The following is a 14698-nucleotide window of genomic DNA, read 5'->3' on the forward strand; positions in this document are numbered from 1 at the left end:
CGCTTGGAAAAGGCTACATTTTTATGGATTGGGAAAACATTGGTATTGTACAAGAGCTTGTCTGCATCTGAAGTAATACATGTAAGAGTGGTTGGACAGGAAAAAATTACTTGTTTGAAGCTACGGTTCTTGCATCATTTGGCAACTTTTGATTTCCTGTTTCAGAACTGATGAAAAGCCTTGCTTATATCTAGCATTGTGTACAATTTTATCCTCCTAAAACACAGCTTGGTATTTCATTTCTTTTTATCCTTCTCCCATCCAGTTTTAATGTGTTGGGTAATTACTGGTATCATTGCATGTTTCCCTTAGGGGGCACTAGAAATGAATTTAGAGATTCACTTGAGAGAGAAGTTGGAACATGTTTGCTGTCACATCATTTATTGGTTGGTCAAGAAGACATGCTGCAGTTGACAGGAAGTCAAAATAATCTTCAGTCATTTCTGGGCTGAAACTTCAGTTTTTCATTTGAAATAAAAAAAAAAACACCCTTGAAATCTGAAACATTAAGTTAAAATCTAAAACTGAAATAATGTATGTATTTTAAAGATTTGTAGTGAAAAGTGAACAGGGACAACTAACCCTGAACTTTTTATTATTTTAAGTTTATTATTTTTAAGTTTTATTATTTATAAGTTATTATGTACAGTTTGGTTTTAATAGTGGGGTGTGTCTTACAAAAACCCTGTAGCATCTGATAGCACTTTCAGGACTTTATGAAACCTTCAGCATCCCACATATGGTAAAACACATTTGATGAGGCGTTTCTGGTTTTAAGAGGCAGTTGAAATGGTAGTGATAGTCAAAGGGGAATGCAGTACTGGTACTTAAAAGTTTGAAGTATTGCTCAGTTTTAGCTGGAATAGAGAGAAGTAAATACAAATATAATTCAGTGACACCAGTGGACTGATAGCTAACAGCCTTCATTTTATAGAATTTCCTAAATTAATTGCAAAAATCCCAAAGCTGTAACATAATTGATAAAATTTGTTGCCATTTATTTGACCATAATATCTAAACAATAATTTCAGAGCTGTTCCTTACAAAAGACTATTAAAAATGAAATAGGTATGATTAAATTGTTTTGGCAGCCTTTAGCTGTTTGCTAACAATTTAATACAGCAATAAAAGCTGGCAATAGCAGCACCAAAATTGCATAGCAGAAGCTTGATTATAATTTGGTAAGAAAATACTGTATGAATAAAAGTGCATGCTTCAGTGTAAAAGGCAGCCGAGGTTTATCCTTAGATTTAAAAATCTCATGAATTTGAAGAGCTTTCTAAAGTGTTCTTGTTACTAAAATTCAGAGACAAATTATGCCTGGTCCTGATGTTGCCACCTAGGGAAATATAGGAGAGGAGTTAAATCTTCTGTTTCATAGGTATACCTATATTATGCCTTTCTAGGCCTCAAAATGGAAGTCTCTTTGGACCTTGTGATATGGACCACTTATTTAATATCCCATCTCTGCGCGGCAATTAAGGCAAATAAAACATAAAAGAGAATGGATGAGACTCCTGTCTGCATTTTTCCATCTAGTGCAGAGCATGCAGATCAGCAGAACCACATGGGAGCACTGGCTTGTGGCTTATGCCTGGTAAAAGGCAGTTAAAATAATAATAATAATAAAAAAAGTTTAAACTCTATGAACTTGAAAGTCAAATTTAGAATTTCAGTGGACTTCTCATTTCCAGTCTAGAGACTGTTTTGGTCATGACTTTCTAATGGGGTGTATTTTTGCAGTACTATTTGACTATGCTGAGACTCAGAGCAGGAAGGATGAAGGTATTTGAGGATGATACACAGTGTGACCAAGAAAGTAATGCTGAAAAAGAATAGATAAATTTTGAAGATGTTCAAAAAGAATAACAAACTGGGTTCAGTGACAGGATGAGAAATTGCATCAGGAATAACCTTATTTATAAATCCATTAGCTTAAGTTTTGAAGACTATCTAACATTAAATGACAGAAAAAGAGAGCAACTTCTAGATTTTTCTGGCTTGATGAGGACTAATTTGTAACTGTTAAATGTGGAAGTCTGTGGAGGGATGTTAAGCATCCGAGGAAAAAAGTATTTAATGTCTACTTTAAAGGAAATGCTGTATCTGGTAAGGTTTTAGGTTTTGCATGGGTAAAATCAATAGTGCCAGTTTTAGTAGTCCAGTTGTGTGTTGTGAATCAATCCAGTGATAACTGACATTCTGCATTTTGGAAAGATTGTGCCATTACTGGTATGTAAAAAGTGGGAAAGCAGCGGTTTAATATCTTAATATACAAAGCAAATGAAATGGGAAAAAAAGTGTTACTTTGCAACCAGTCTTAGTAAAATTGTTTAAATTTACATAAAAACAGCCTGTCGTCTGCTGGTACCTACTGACAGTTCTTTTAATAGCTCTAGCTGTGAAAAGGAGATAAGAAAACCTACGGGCTTTTAAAACTCCTGTGGTAATCTTAGTTTTTCACATTAAAGAACAATAAGTAAACTGTAGGACTCTAATTTTCTTTAGCTCTGAAAGGCTCATCTGAACCACTTTTGCTTTTATTCAAGGCAGAATCACAGAATAGCTGCTATTGGCAGAGGCCTCTAAAGCTGGTTCCCAGTCCCCTTGCTCAAAGCAAGGTCAGCTGGAGCGGCTTTCCCCAAGCAGGGGCTCGCTGGGTTTTGAATACCTCCAAGGCTGGGGCCTCTGCAGCCTCTCTGGGCAGCCTGTTCTGTTTGACCTTTCTCACAGTAAAACAAAACAAACAACACCAAATACCAACAAACAAACAAAAATGTTTCTAATACTAGAGGGAGTTCCCTACTGAACCTTCTCTTCTTGAGACCAAACACTTCCAGCCCTCTCAGCCTTTCATCATATGACAGATGCTCCAGTCCCTTTGATGTTCATCGCCCCTTTGCTGGCTTAACCTAGTAAGCCCATTGCCTTTCTAGTACAGGGGAGCCCAGAACTGGTGCTTCAGGTGTAGAGGGAAAAAACATCTATCAATTGTCCATAAAGGTAAACCGTGCCCCTGTCATCCTTGCTCAGAGATAGGATTCCCCCATTTATTGCAAACAAAGGTGGGATTGGGCGAACTGGCTTTCTGTGGTGCGTCAGAAGACCCCAAACTGTGAGGGTTTTTTGCTGATACAAATCATAGTTTCTTGAAGACTTGATCTGAATAGTGTGTGCTCATTAGCCATTCATTCCTAAGGTGTGTCAAAACTATTCTGGCCTCATTTTCACCCTGTATGTAGCAGCATGTATCTGTGTGTAGGCTGTTGATAAGCATATCTGGGTGTGTGCACGTGTGTGGAATGGTCAGCATAGTTGATTATAAACTGTTTGCTAGGCATTCCTGTGTTCTGTGTACCATCATTTCATCCCAATTCTTCTCTGAAAGAAGATGGAGAAGATGGCACATCAGCCTGTGTCGGTTTGTTTGATTGCTGGGAGTTCATAACAATGTGTTTTGCATCTTGTGGGAAAGGAAATGTGGATAAAGTTTATAGTAATTGTTACTTATCATTCTCTCTTTTTTCAGTTGGTACTACTTCCCACAGAAATCACAAAAGATTTGATTTTTTTTAAAGGCCAGTTCTTTATTTTGAAACTTCAATTAATGATTGGGGAAGTTGTTATACCTGTTCTGTCTCATTCTAATGAAAATATTATCTTCATTTTCATACAAAACTAGTTTCACTGTTTAATGAGATGCTTTAGGAAAAATTCATTTCCTTTCATTTTTATGTCTTAAATTTCATATATAACAAATGTATATGAAATATTAATTACTTTTTTAGTAATGAAGATTGATAAAATTCTGAAATTAAGCAGCACAGTATTTTCAATGTATTTCCATTCATATTAAAAGTATTTGAAGTACTCTTTCTCAGCCTACTATATGCAAAAATGTTTACGTGAAGCTGCTGGGCTTTATATGTTAGGGATACTGTTCAAAATGGTATTATTGTCAACTTAATGTCGCATTACTATTTTTGTTTCTAAAACAGTGGAAGCTAACCACTCGCTTTCGCCAAGAATCATGAATAATGCACAGGATACTTCTATACAATGATTGAATTATAAAGAGTTTGCTTACAGGCAGCAAAAAAAGAATGCTGAAATGCTCAAATGAAATGTTCATGACTGAACCACATCAAAGCTTACTCTGAAGGTCTGCAGCTGGCACTGGTACATATGAAAGTTAGATATGCTGGGCAGTGGTGGCAATTGCAGTACCAGACCCCATTTTCTGTTTCTTACTGCTTGTAATACTTTAATAATTCCAACTCAAAATTCTCCATATTTCTCATGTACCCTTGGTACGCTGCCTCTTTTCAGGAAAAATGTTAATGATAATGTTTTTGATATTTTGGGCAAGTGCATTGGATTTCCCAGGTTGTTATTGTTGTTCCTAATATGTTGTGCCATATTTGCACAACAAATATGCATGTAGGTCTTTAAGGAGAAAAGTGAATTGTGAAGTTTTTAATCAGAGACCTCCCTTTCTTTCCCAAGGATAGAAAAGAAATACATCCGTGTCAATTTGATGCAGTCTGGAAAGTTGGAAGCCTTTAGGAATATTGTGAGAGGAACAGTTTCCTCAGAACTAGTAGAGCCTTGCTACAGCTCTTTTTTAGATTTTTTGTCAGTGGTGCTTTGAGCAGCATTATGTGAGATGGCCTAACTGTGGTGCCAGTGACTGGTACATGAAGTCTGCTTGATTCAGATGCAGAGTGGATAGGTGGTACACAAGAAGAATAAGAGGAGACAGTGAATTTGGGCAGTGTGTAGCTAGCCCCCTGCTGTGTCACTTCGGTCGCCTTTTGTCATATGCAGATGCAGCCAGGGTATATGTCACATAGATGATTGCAGTTGTGCGTTTGCATAGATATACATAACATATGTGATTGCAGTTGTGTGATTACATATGGTGAGGACTAGCATGTTGCTGGGCCGAGTTTTGGTGTGAGTATCAGACCCACTGCAGACATCCGATGAATGGTCAGGCAGCCATTGGTAAGGTGGAGATGTTCCAGCTGCTGTTGTTCCTTGGAACAGGTTGATTCTGATCTTGCTGAATTGGTGTCTTCAGTTTCTCCATTGCATTCTCATGGTTTTCATGTTTTTATTTATGTTTTATTGAGTCACTTACTGTATACCATTTTAAATCAACAGATGCAATGAAATGTTTTACTTACCTAGCAGTTTGACTTCTATACTCTTACATCTTTAACTTGTTTTCTTGGTAAAGCCAAATGCTCATGCAGATATGCTATAGAAAACATGGCCTTGGGTCATAGACAGATGAATCCTTGAGCTGTGGTTATCTGGGCAAAAAGAGTGATACCCACTGCCGGATGCAGAGATGGATCATGGTGGGAGCAAAATACAAAATGTTTAGGTTCCACGGCTTGAAAGAAAAAGGTTGGGCTGCTTAGAGAAAGAAAACTACGTGGATCATGGTCAGAAGAAGGAGAGGTACTGAGGTCCTGAAACTGTTGAAAGACCTTGGGAGAGGGAGTCATGCATAAGAAGCTTATGTTGAGAGAGAGGTTTGCTATGGTAGAGTTGTCAGAGCAGAGATGGGCAGTGGATGACTGAAAAAATGGTATATTTTCAGCTGCTTTACTGGTCTATATGGCAGAGGATAAATATTCTACTTATAAAAGTTCTCTTTGATAGAAGAACATGTTCACCCCCAAGCCTCCTTCAAGGTGTTTTTTTCCCTTCCTGTTGGCTTCCTAGTGGTAGCATTTGAATATCAGCATGTGCAGTGTTGTTGTTTTAAAACAATTTCTACCAAAATTGTTTAAAAGTTGAGAGGCGTAGAATATAAGCTAGACTTGGTGGCCTCTATGGTGTTTTTTATGTTCATATATATCGCTCTATGATTCGAAAAATTCGCTATGTACTAAAGTACACCAAATAGAAAAAGATTGATTCTGCTGCTTTGTTGTTTTTTTATTTTTGTGTTTTCCTGATTGATCAAAATATTAGTAAAACTCTTAATTGGACAAGAAAATGCTTGTGTTTTAAAAGAAAGAACAAGAAAAAACACACCTCACAGGAAGCATTAATGAAAAGCCAGTGCTAAACCATAATTAGCATAGCTTATGTAATTACTTATAATGTATTCAGTTTGCATACTTAGAAACACTACCTTCTGAATCCAGAAAAATGTTAGTTATATGATTTAACTAATCAAATATATATCGATTAATTGTCCTCCATGAACAACCTTTGGGCTGAGTTTCTATGTCTCCAGGTTTTCATATACTTTCTGTGATGTTACATGGTACCTTTTGTCTATCTTGACCAATGAATTCAAAAATAGGTAGACTAGTCTAGGCCTCATTTGGGGTGTTTTCATTTTCCTCTGTTCCCAAAAAAATAAGTGAGAAAGAAGAGACTTCAGAAATCAGTTTATCACAGTCACAGATTCAAGCACTTGATAGTTCTTCAGGTCAAATTCTTTAACTTCTTTGTATCCATTATTTTTACCTTTCACATATCCATCATTCCAACTGGTCATTCACAGTCTGTGTTTGCTTCTTGAGAGGAAACAAAAACAGTGAAAAGGAAAAGTGGGGTACAGAGGCATTACAGACTGACCAGGACCATTGCTAAGGCAAAAGGCCAGATTTGCACTGTCCTAAGTTGTGCAGAATGACACCTGATCTTATTTCATATTTTGTCCCCAAATTCATATTTTGAAGACAGAAATGTATTGGTTCACTATTAGAAAGGCACTCAAGCCTGTTACTAATTAAAAAGCAGTTCAATTTCTGCCTCCACTGAATATTAGATTTTGTTGGCATGTTTCAGAGGGAACAGTACTGTGGAAGAGATCTGGTTGAAAGTGCCCAATCACAGTAGTAATAAAAGCTTAGGGGAGTGGTAAAATGGAAAAATAATTTGATTTGTTTTGTACCCAGCATGGCATTGAGTGAGCCATCAGTTCACCCTACTGACTTGTTTTGCTTTATATTTCTTTTTAGAGACCTCACTGGCAAGAAATAATACAATGAGAGTATATATTAAAATAGATCTAAATTTAATATTTAATAAAGTTTTTTATCTAAAAAAGTTACTGCAACTTTTGATTCAGTTGAAACAAACCACACTTCATGCTTTCTCTACACAATGTTGTTGATGAACCTACTGAAAGTAATATTCAAGACTGCAATGCAAATAACATTGCTAAAAAATCTGAAAAAAAGTCTTTGACTTCCCTGTTTGTCATAATAAAATAATGTTGTCAGAGGTTCCCTTCTATCTTGTTTGAGGGAAAACAGGTATATGTGTTATATTGTATGTCATGGTATTATTTCACTGATTTTTTTTTCATTTTCTTAGAAATTATTATGTAATATTTAGATGCTCTGCAACTCTCTGCTTCTTAGTATGCTTTCATAGAGTGTTACATAGAGAATTATTGTGCATTACTTGTGCGCATAGAGATATATTGTGCGTAGAGAATATATGTGCATTACATAGAGAATCTGTTAATTATTAGCATTAATCTGTTAGTTATTAGCATTTAAAACAATTAAGTAGTCTTTGTCATTGCTTTTAAGGTTTATGGATGACATCTGAATCTTCAGCCGTGGCACAGAATATTATGTGACACTTAACACTTTTTGTTGTAAATAGTTCTTTTCAGAAGCAATGTATGATTCTTTTGTATATAACTGGATTCTTACATAAATGTAAATGTATCTGTTTATACATATTTGTTAACTTATGGCTTAATTTGGAAAAACTATCACTAATTATTGCATGCTGCAGAAATAGTTTGAAAAGGAACAGTAATTCCTAAGGGTTTTGTGTATTTCTTATTCTATTCTTAGTTCTTATTCATTCAGAGACTTGTTTTTAGAAAGTTTTAAAAACAAATATTTAAAAATAATTATTTGAGAAATTATAATAGGAAATCTGTGAAAAATGTACATTGTAAGTAAAGCAAATGTACTTCAAAACACATCTCAGCTTTTCCATATCAATCTTGTCTTTCTATGTCAGTCAGCCAATTTTGTATTGATCTGGGCATTTTGAAAAAACTTTCTGGCCTTTTGAGGACAAAACCCAACCAACCAACCAAACAAACAAAAAGCCTCCCAGTATTAAGATATGTATTTTAAAATACAGAAGAGTGTATATGTGTGTGTTGTGCAAGTGAGCAAACAAATACATTGTTTTTTCCATAGTTTTCTGACTTTGTATTTTGTTTGTAAATGCATGTAGGAACTTTTTTAGTTAGGCCATTTCATGTGTAAGTTTTTTTTTATTGCAGGTTTGTAAATATAAATATACACAAGTAATACCATTTTTTTTTTTGATGGCTACAAATATGCTTTAGGTATGCTCACAGTTACGCAACTAAAACTTCTAAGGTTTTAACGCAATCTTTTCTCAGCTTTTACTTGGTGAAATGTTTATACTTCGTAGGTTTCAGTAGAATATAAAATTGCTTTTCATCAAAGAAAAAGGCCTTTATTGTACAAGTACCTTTGAGTCTTAGCTTAGGATGGCATCAGGGGCACAGTATTTTGCTACTTTTGCAAAATGCGACTGATTATAAATCAGTCTTGGACACCTCTTAGAAATCAAGTATTGGCATGTGGATGGTCAGATGCTGTCTTCAAGAGGGCTGTGGAAAAAAAAATAAAATCTTGCTATTCATTGTAACTGACAGAAATCCACTATTGACCCAGAATCTGAGCATTACAATTTTTTTCAACATAGCTGCTTGCTGTTCTGATCATAGGAGTCAGCAATACTTAGAAGTGATGGCAGATGTAGAGATTACTCTTCCAGCACCTGAAATGAAAGTGCTTAGAATATTGAGAACAAATTATCATAATTTCTTGCTTGACTGTTTCCCATCTAGCTTGTAGGTCTGCAGGCTCTTTCTGACCCCATGCTGTTGTTGAGGAACCGAGGTCACCACACTGCTGGCCAGCTCCTGGGTTTGGTAATTAGGGGCACTGATGACAAATTTCCTATGAAAAAATGTTGACCTAGTATCTCAAACTGCACAGCAGAGCTAAAACTGTTTTGCCTAATCATTATTCTGTTAGGTTATTCAGAACTAAACTTTAGAAGGAGAGAAAGGCAGTTGTGTAATGGTTTGGAAGGACCATTAAATGTGGGAAGGGTTCTTCCTAAATGTAGGAAGGACCTGTAGTGGCCCTATAGCTTTGTCTTCCTTTCAGGGAGCACTACGAATAGCAGGGCAGGTAATCTGTGTTTGTGATAAGCTGAGTCTTAAGTCTCCTCACTGCATAAGCTCTCCCAGTACCTCACTGTTTGTAACAAAGAAGCTTCTCCTAATGTCCCCTTTGAGCCTCCCAAGCTTGTGTCAGTCAACCCATGTGACACCAGTCAGACTGAGGGGAGTTTGGCTGCACTGCCATTGTAACTGCTCTTGGAGGGGTTGTGGACTGCACTTTGATCCCCCTGCCTCACCCCTTGGTGTCTTCTCTTCAGGACTAAATGGTGTCTGATCCCCCTAGCCTCTCCTTGCCGGTTGTATGCTGTAGTCCCTGCTGCCATCTTGGTAGGTATTAAGTGAACTCTTGTTTTCTTACCAACTCTTGATTTCGGTGGCCTGAAACTGGTTACAGTATTTTAAGCTTGGTCTCATTAGCACTGTGTATAAAGAAATAATAACCTCCCTTGATTTGCTGACTCCACTTTTGCTGAATCATACAGAGTTTGATATTTACCCCCGATTTATTTTAGCAGGCCTGTGACTGTGACAGTTGGTTCTCGGTCTGGTCCGAATAATGGGGCTATTCTCTTGCAATGCAAAATTTCACAGTTCTTGGTGAACTTCACAGTTTTCTACTGATCTGGTCCTCAAGTTTCTCGAGCAAATTGTAAATTGAAGCTTTACTGTTCAATGTTCCAACCACTCTTAAATTATTGCCTTTCACAAATTTGCAGAAGGTGAATTTTGTCTCATTATGGTGATCTTTATTAAAGATAGCAGTCTGTTAGCCCCCAAATCAACCCGTGGTAGCTTGTCTGTTAATGGACATTATCCAGATCTCAAGCTATTCATTGTCTGCTGCTCTTTGACCCCAGCAGTCCAGCTGTTTTTCAACCAATGCATCCAACCTTGTATTTAACTTAGTAATGCAAATGCTTAGGAGGCTGAAAAGCCTTATGCTGTGCACACTTGGTATGTTACCACCACTGCTCATCCCTCATTCACATTGCCAATCATTTCATCAATGAAAAGTAAGGAAAGTTGATCAAGCATGACTAACCTACTCTAGTTAATCTTAAATAACTTTTCTGGGTTAGTTTCTTGTTCTTCATGTATTTGAAAACATATCCGAAGAGGACATGCTCCTTGATCTTTTACTGAGGCAGAAGTGAGGCTGACCAGCCTATGGCTTTCTAGGTCCTACTTACTGCCCTTTTTTAAAGAGCACGCCTTAGCTCTTTAAGATGGTAATGTCTTAGCATTTTTTGTATTGATTGCCATGATGTTTCTTAGATCTTACACAAGAGACTGACAGAGGTAGCAGGCGTCCCTTTTACAACTGTTGGATAATCCCCATGGATACGAATATATTCAGCCTGAATAGATGCTGACTTGTTACCTTCCAGCTATCAGCTGTCCTTCTCTTCCCTGTGTCACACTGGTATGTGTGGAAGTCTGGAAGCGAGTTTTTACTGAGCAGGCTGAGGCATTGTGCACAAAGATGTTTAGTAAATCAGTCCCTTCTGTGGTGTCACTTGAAAACCAGTCCATATTTTCTCTGAACTTCTTTTCACTGCTGATGTTCTTGTAGAACTCCTTTGTTTGTTTGTTTGTTTCTTGTTGTATTCATCTAGGATTTTGCTTCTGGATTTTGTCTTTTTAAGTGCTCAAACGACTTAATACTTCCCTTGTGTAACCTGTACTAGCTTTCATTTCTTATGTGTTACCACCACTTATTTTGCATGTTTAATTCGATAAGAAGCTTCTTGCTTAAGCAGTCAGACCTGCTGGATTTCCTGATCTGCACAGTGGAATGTATATTCCTGATCTGTGGGTAGATTTCCATGTAAGTATCAGTACTGTCACCTGGTCAGAGTTACCTGCAAGATTCTGCCTCACGGTTCCTTTAACAAGGTTTTCTTTTCCAAAGCTGCGATGCAGCCCTTAGTAGTGTTCATGATGAAGCAGTAAATTCTTCTGTAATTTTTAAACTGTAGCAGTGATAAGAGACTGTACTTACACTTCCTTTTGTTCTCTGGGCACAATGTTCCAATAAAATTCCAGTAGTGTCATTAATCTTCCCAGGCTGAACTATAAATAGAACCTGGTCTTAATTGATTTCTGCATTTCACAGTCACTCCAGTAAGTGTAGTACAGATTTTAAACTGTGCTGTACAGCAGCTTGGTAAAGAGGTGATGCTTTAGAGACTAGAATGGTTCACAGCAGAACTGTTAGGCAATTTTAAGGGTTTTAGTAGTGGGAGTTTGGGGAGGAAGAAAGCCTATAAATGTGTCTCAGAGAAGCAGTTACTTTAAAAATGAAGGAAAAATACATTGCTTATCTCTTCAAACTGAATCTGTGTTTTAGTCTGAGATGAATGGCTATCATGATAGCTGTTACCTATAGTGGAGCAGCTTGCTTTTTAGATACATGCTTGATAGAGTGGCTGAGCTGGAAACCAAAATTCCTGCTTTGGCTTGTCTTGTGGCACTCTGATAGTCATGCTTGGATCTTAACACATTAAAGTCACACAGGAGGTTCTAAATGCTTCACTGGTACCAATAAACCATCGATAACTGATGTCTGCCTTAGTAGCTTAAGCCTGCATTTTCACTAACAGTGGTGTGACACCATAGAGTCCGGTGGCTCTGCAGCTCCTTTAGACCATGGCGGTGACTGTTGATTGTTAAAACTTAGACATTGGAATGAAATTTAGATTTTCATGTCAGAAGTCATCTCTCCCCCATGATAAAATCAACCCACAAAAATGACTTTGTCTACTTCTCCATAAAAACAAACAGCGAAATTATTTAGATGTTATTTAATATACTGAACTGGAAGCTGGATACTTTCCACCTTTTGTCTTTTGGTCCATTTTTTGGTTGTAGAAGACTATTCATTTTTTCTTTTTAATAGCTGTGAATCTAATAATCTAATTCACAGTATTATAACTCTCCTAATTAAAATATTTCTCACGGTGTATCTTGACAGTAACAATAATAAGCAAAAGCCAGTTTTATATTTGAAAGAAGTTTTTTATTTCCAATAAGTGTTTTGATCAGTAAGATTAATAGTATGTTAGTATATTTATATAGTACTGAAAGTACACAGATCTCACAGTAACAGAAACTGCAAGTGGCAGTACTCATAAAAAAAAATAAAAATAAAAAATTGTGTAATATATAAAATGTAAACTTTTTTTGAGGCTATACTTTTAACTTATTTTACTGATAGATTAAGTCTTAATTGCACATTGTTTATGCAATACGTAATTTTGTGTGGAAGATGACCTTTAATTATTATAATTAACAGAATCCAAAGGCTTTTAGCCTGCTTTGGGATCATGCAGATGAAGTGGTTGATGCTGAGGGTTGTGTTGTGGGTCCTCTGGGAATATGTGTTGGGAGCATGCTGTGTCACAGCACACTGAATGTTCCTGTCACTATAGATGGCTTTATATTCTTAAAGCTTTTGAGAAAAGGCATTTCAATTATTTAAGAAGGAAAACGTTTTGTTATAAAAGACTAATTTTCACACAGTCAAAATTAAAATATTCTGTCCTTAAACCAAATTGGCATGTATTTCCATAGTTGAAATAGCTTTTTGAATGGCTGTGCTTACATTGCCTTTGCCTTTTCGTTTGTTGGTTTGACATCTTTGCATGTTAAATCCATCTTGTTGGGTGAAATAATTAAACATACTATGTAACTTTGCTGTCAGAGTAGATATGCATTTAATAAGACTTCCAATCTGTTCACTTTCAAAACCAAGACAGCATGCAAACTGTGAAAACAGTTTTGGTTTTACGTTTGGTAAAGGCATTGCTTTGGAGAAGGTGCTGTTTCAGGAGAATTTTAGTTGCATCTCACTGACTTTATCATGTTGTTACTTTTGGGTTATTTATACCCCTATTCATCGATAAATTTGTCCTGTATCACAGTATTATAAGGGAGATTACTATTAGTCATTTAAACAGAGATTGAAAGGCATTTTAGTATATTCTTTAACATAAAACAGAATTTTATATTTAAACAGCAGTGTTTATGACTAACGTTTAGAATTTTGTTTTGGTTTTTAGTCATTCGTTAAAATGAGACACCTTTGATGAATTCTGTTTTGTACTCTTTAAGAAGTTGGCCTACCAGTTGCATATTGCTGGCAACATCTATTGCCACATCCTGATTCAGATACAGTTTCATTATCATATAACAAGTATGTTATTCAGCAATATTCAGTTACTCAAGTTATTTTGAAAAAGATCACTTCTTGAATGAGGGATAAAATGACTGAAGTTAAATCCTGATTTGATAAAAGTTGTAGTGTTAGAAGAAAGCAGTTTGGTGCTGTAATGTAATGCTGAAGAATTGAGTTATGATGCAAGCTTATAAATATATGATTACTATGGAAACTGTAGTGGAGATGTTATCTCACTCAATGCATGTTTGGAAATAAGCAGAAAACAGTAACCAGTGTGTGAAAAGAGTTTAGTCACAGGTTCTTTCAGAATATTTTAAGATACATATTTGGATATAGTTTTAAAGTAAGTGTTCTGTCATCTAGATGTGATGTATTTTCCTTACCAGCTTTATTAAATTTTTACAATGTATAAGAAAGTGAACATGTTAAAATTACCTCAAGGAAAAAAAAAAAAAAAGAGTTGTAAGAGCTGCACTGAATTTTGGAGAATATATCTTCGTTAGAGAATAAGCATACATGCAAACCACTCTGAGTTTGAGGTGCGTGTGTCTCAATTTGTATTCCCCTTAATTCTGAAAAAACGTTACTGTTACATTAAATGTAATGTATCTGGTGTTCAGCAGCACACCAGGCTACACAAATAGGATTTATGGTGGCCCACGCATTTATCCTAAAGGCTTTGTTAACTCCCATCTATACCATATTTTTTTCTACCTAAGATGTATGCTATTTAAACTTAATATCACATGTGAAGTTTCTGCTAATACGTATTTTCTATTAGAACTGTTGTAAACCAAACTTATGTTGGAAGATTTGATTTCATAAGTGCAACATATCTGTGTTTATAAATTATTATTGCATACAAAAGTACTCATCTGAAAATATGTACAATCTGCTACAACGTGGATTACATGATATAGTGCAGTTGGGATTGAGAATAAATTTTGTACTGTGTTACGACCTCATGTTTTACAAGCCCTAACTCAGTATTTTGGTAAACAATAAAAAATGTTTGTTTTACAACCTCTTTTTCTAACCAGTTAATGAATATGCTTGCAGTCCCAAGACTCAAATTCATGGCGTAGCATTTAGATGAATATTTTTCCTTACAGCATGTACAGAGTTTAAACTTGAAAATGCTTTCCTTGTGTGCTCTTTTGAAATAATAGCAGGAGGAAGGAAGAGTTTTGCTTGAAGTGGAAAGGGATAGTCACTCCTTGCACTTCCACGCTGAATCAGATAGCAACAGCTGCAGAGGGAAGATATGCATTGCAAAAAGCAGATCAATTGGATTC

At 36.1% G+C, this 14698-nt stretch overlaps 1 protein-coding gene across 7 annotated transcripts in view; it reads left to right on the forward strand.

Moving 5' to 3' along the window:
* PHF14 (PHD finger protein 14) overlaps positions 1 to 14698 on the forward strand; it is a 164548-nt gene that overhangs the window by 76565 nt on the left and 73285 nt on the right. The window contains exon 17 of one of the 7 annotated variants that reach the window (XM_082752181.1): positions 9481 to 9550. The exons of the other annotated variants lie outside the window; for them this stretch is intronic. Within the exon in view, the coding sequence (XP_082608307.1) occupies positions 9481 to 9550 (70 nt within the window). The remainder of the gene's footprint in view (positions 1 to 9480; positions 9551 to 14698) is intronic. 7 annotated transcript variants of the gene reach the window in all.

The sequence above is a fragment of the Aythya marila genome (assembly GCF_965140915.1).
Source record: "Aythya marila genome assembly, chromosome: 2".
Taxonomy (NCBI): Eukaryota; Metazoa; Chordata; class Aves; order Anseriformes; family Anatidae; genus Aythya; species Aythya marila.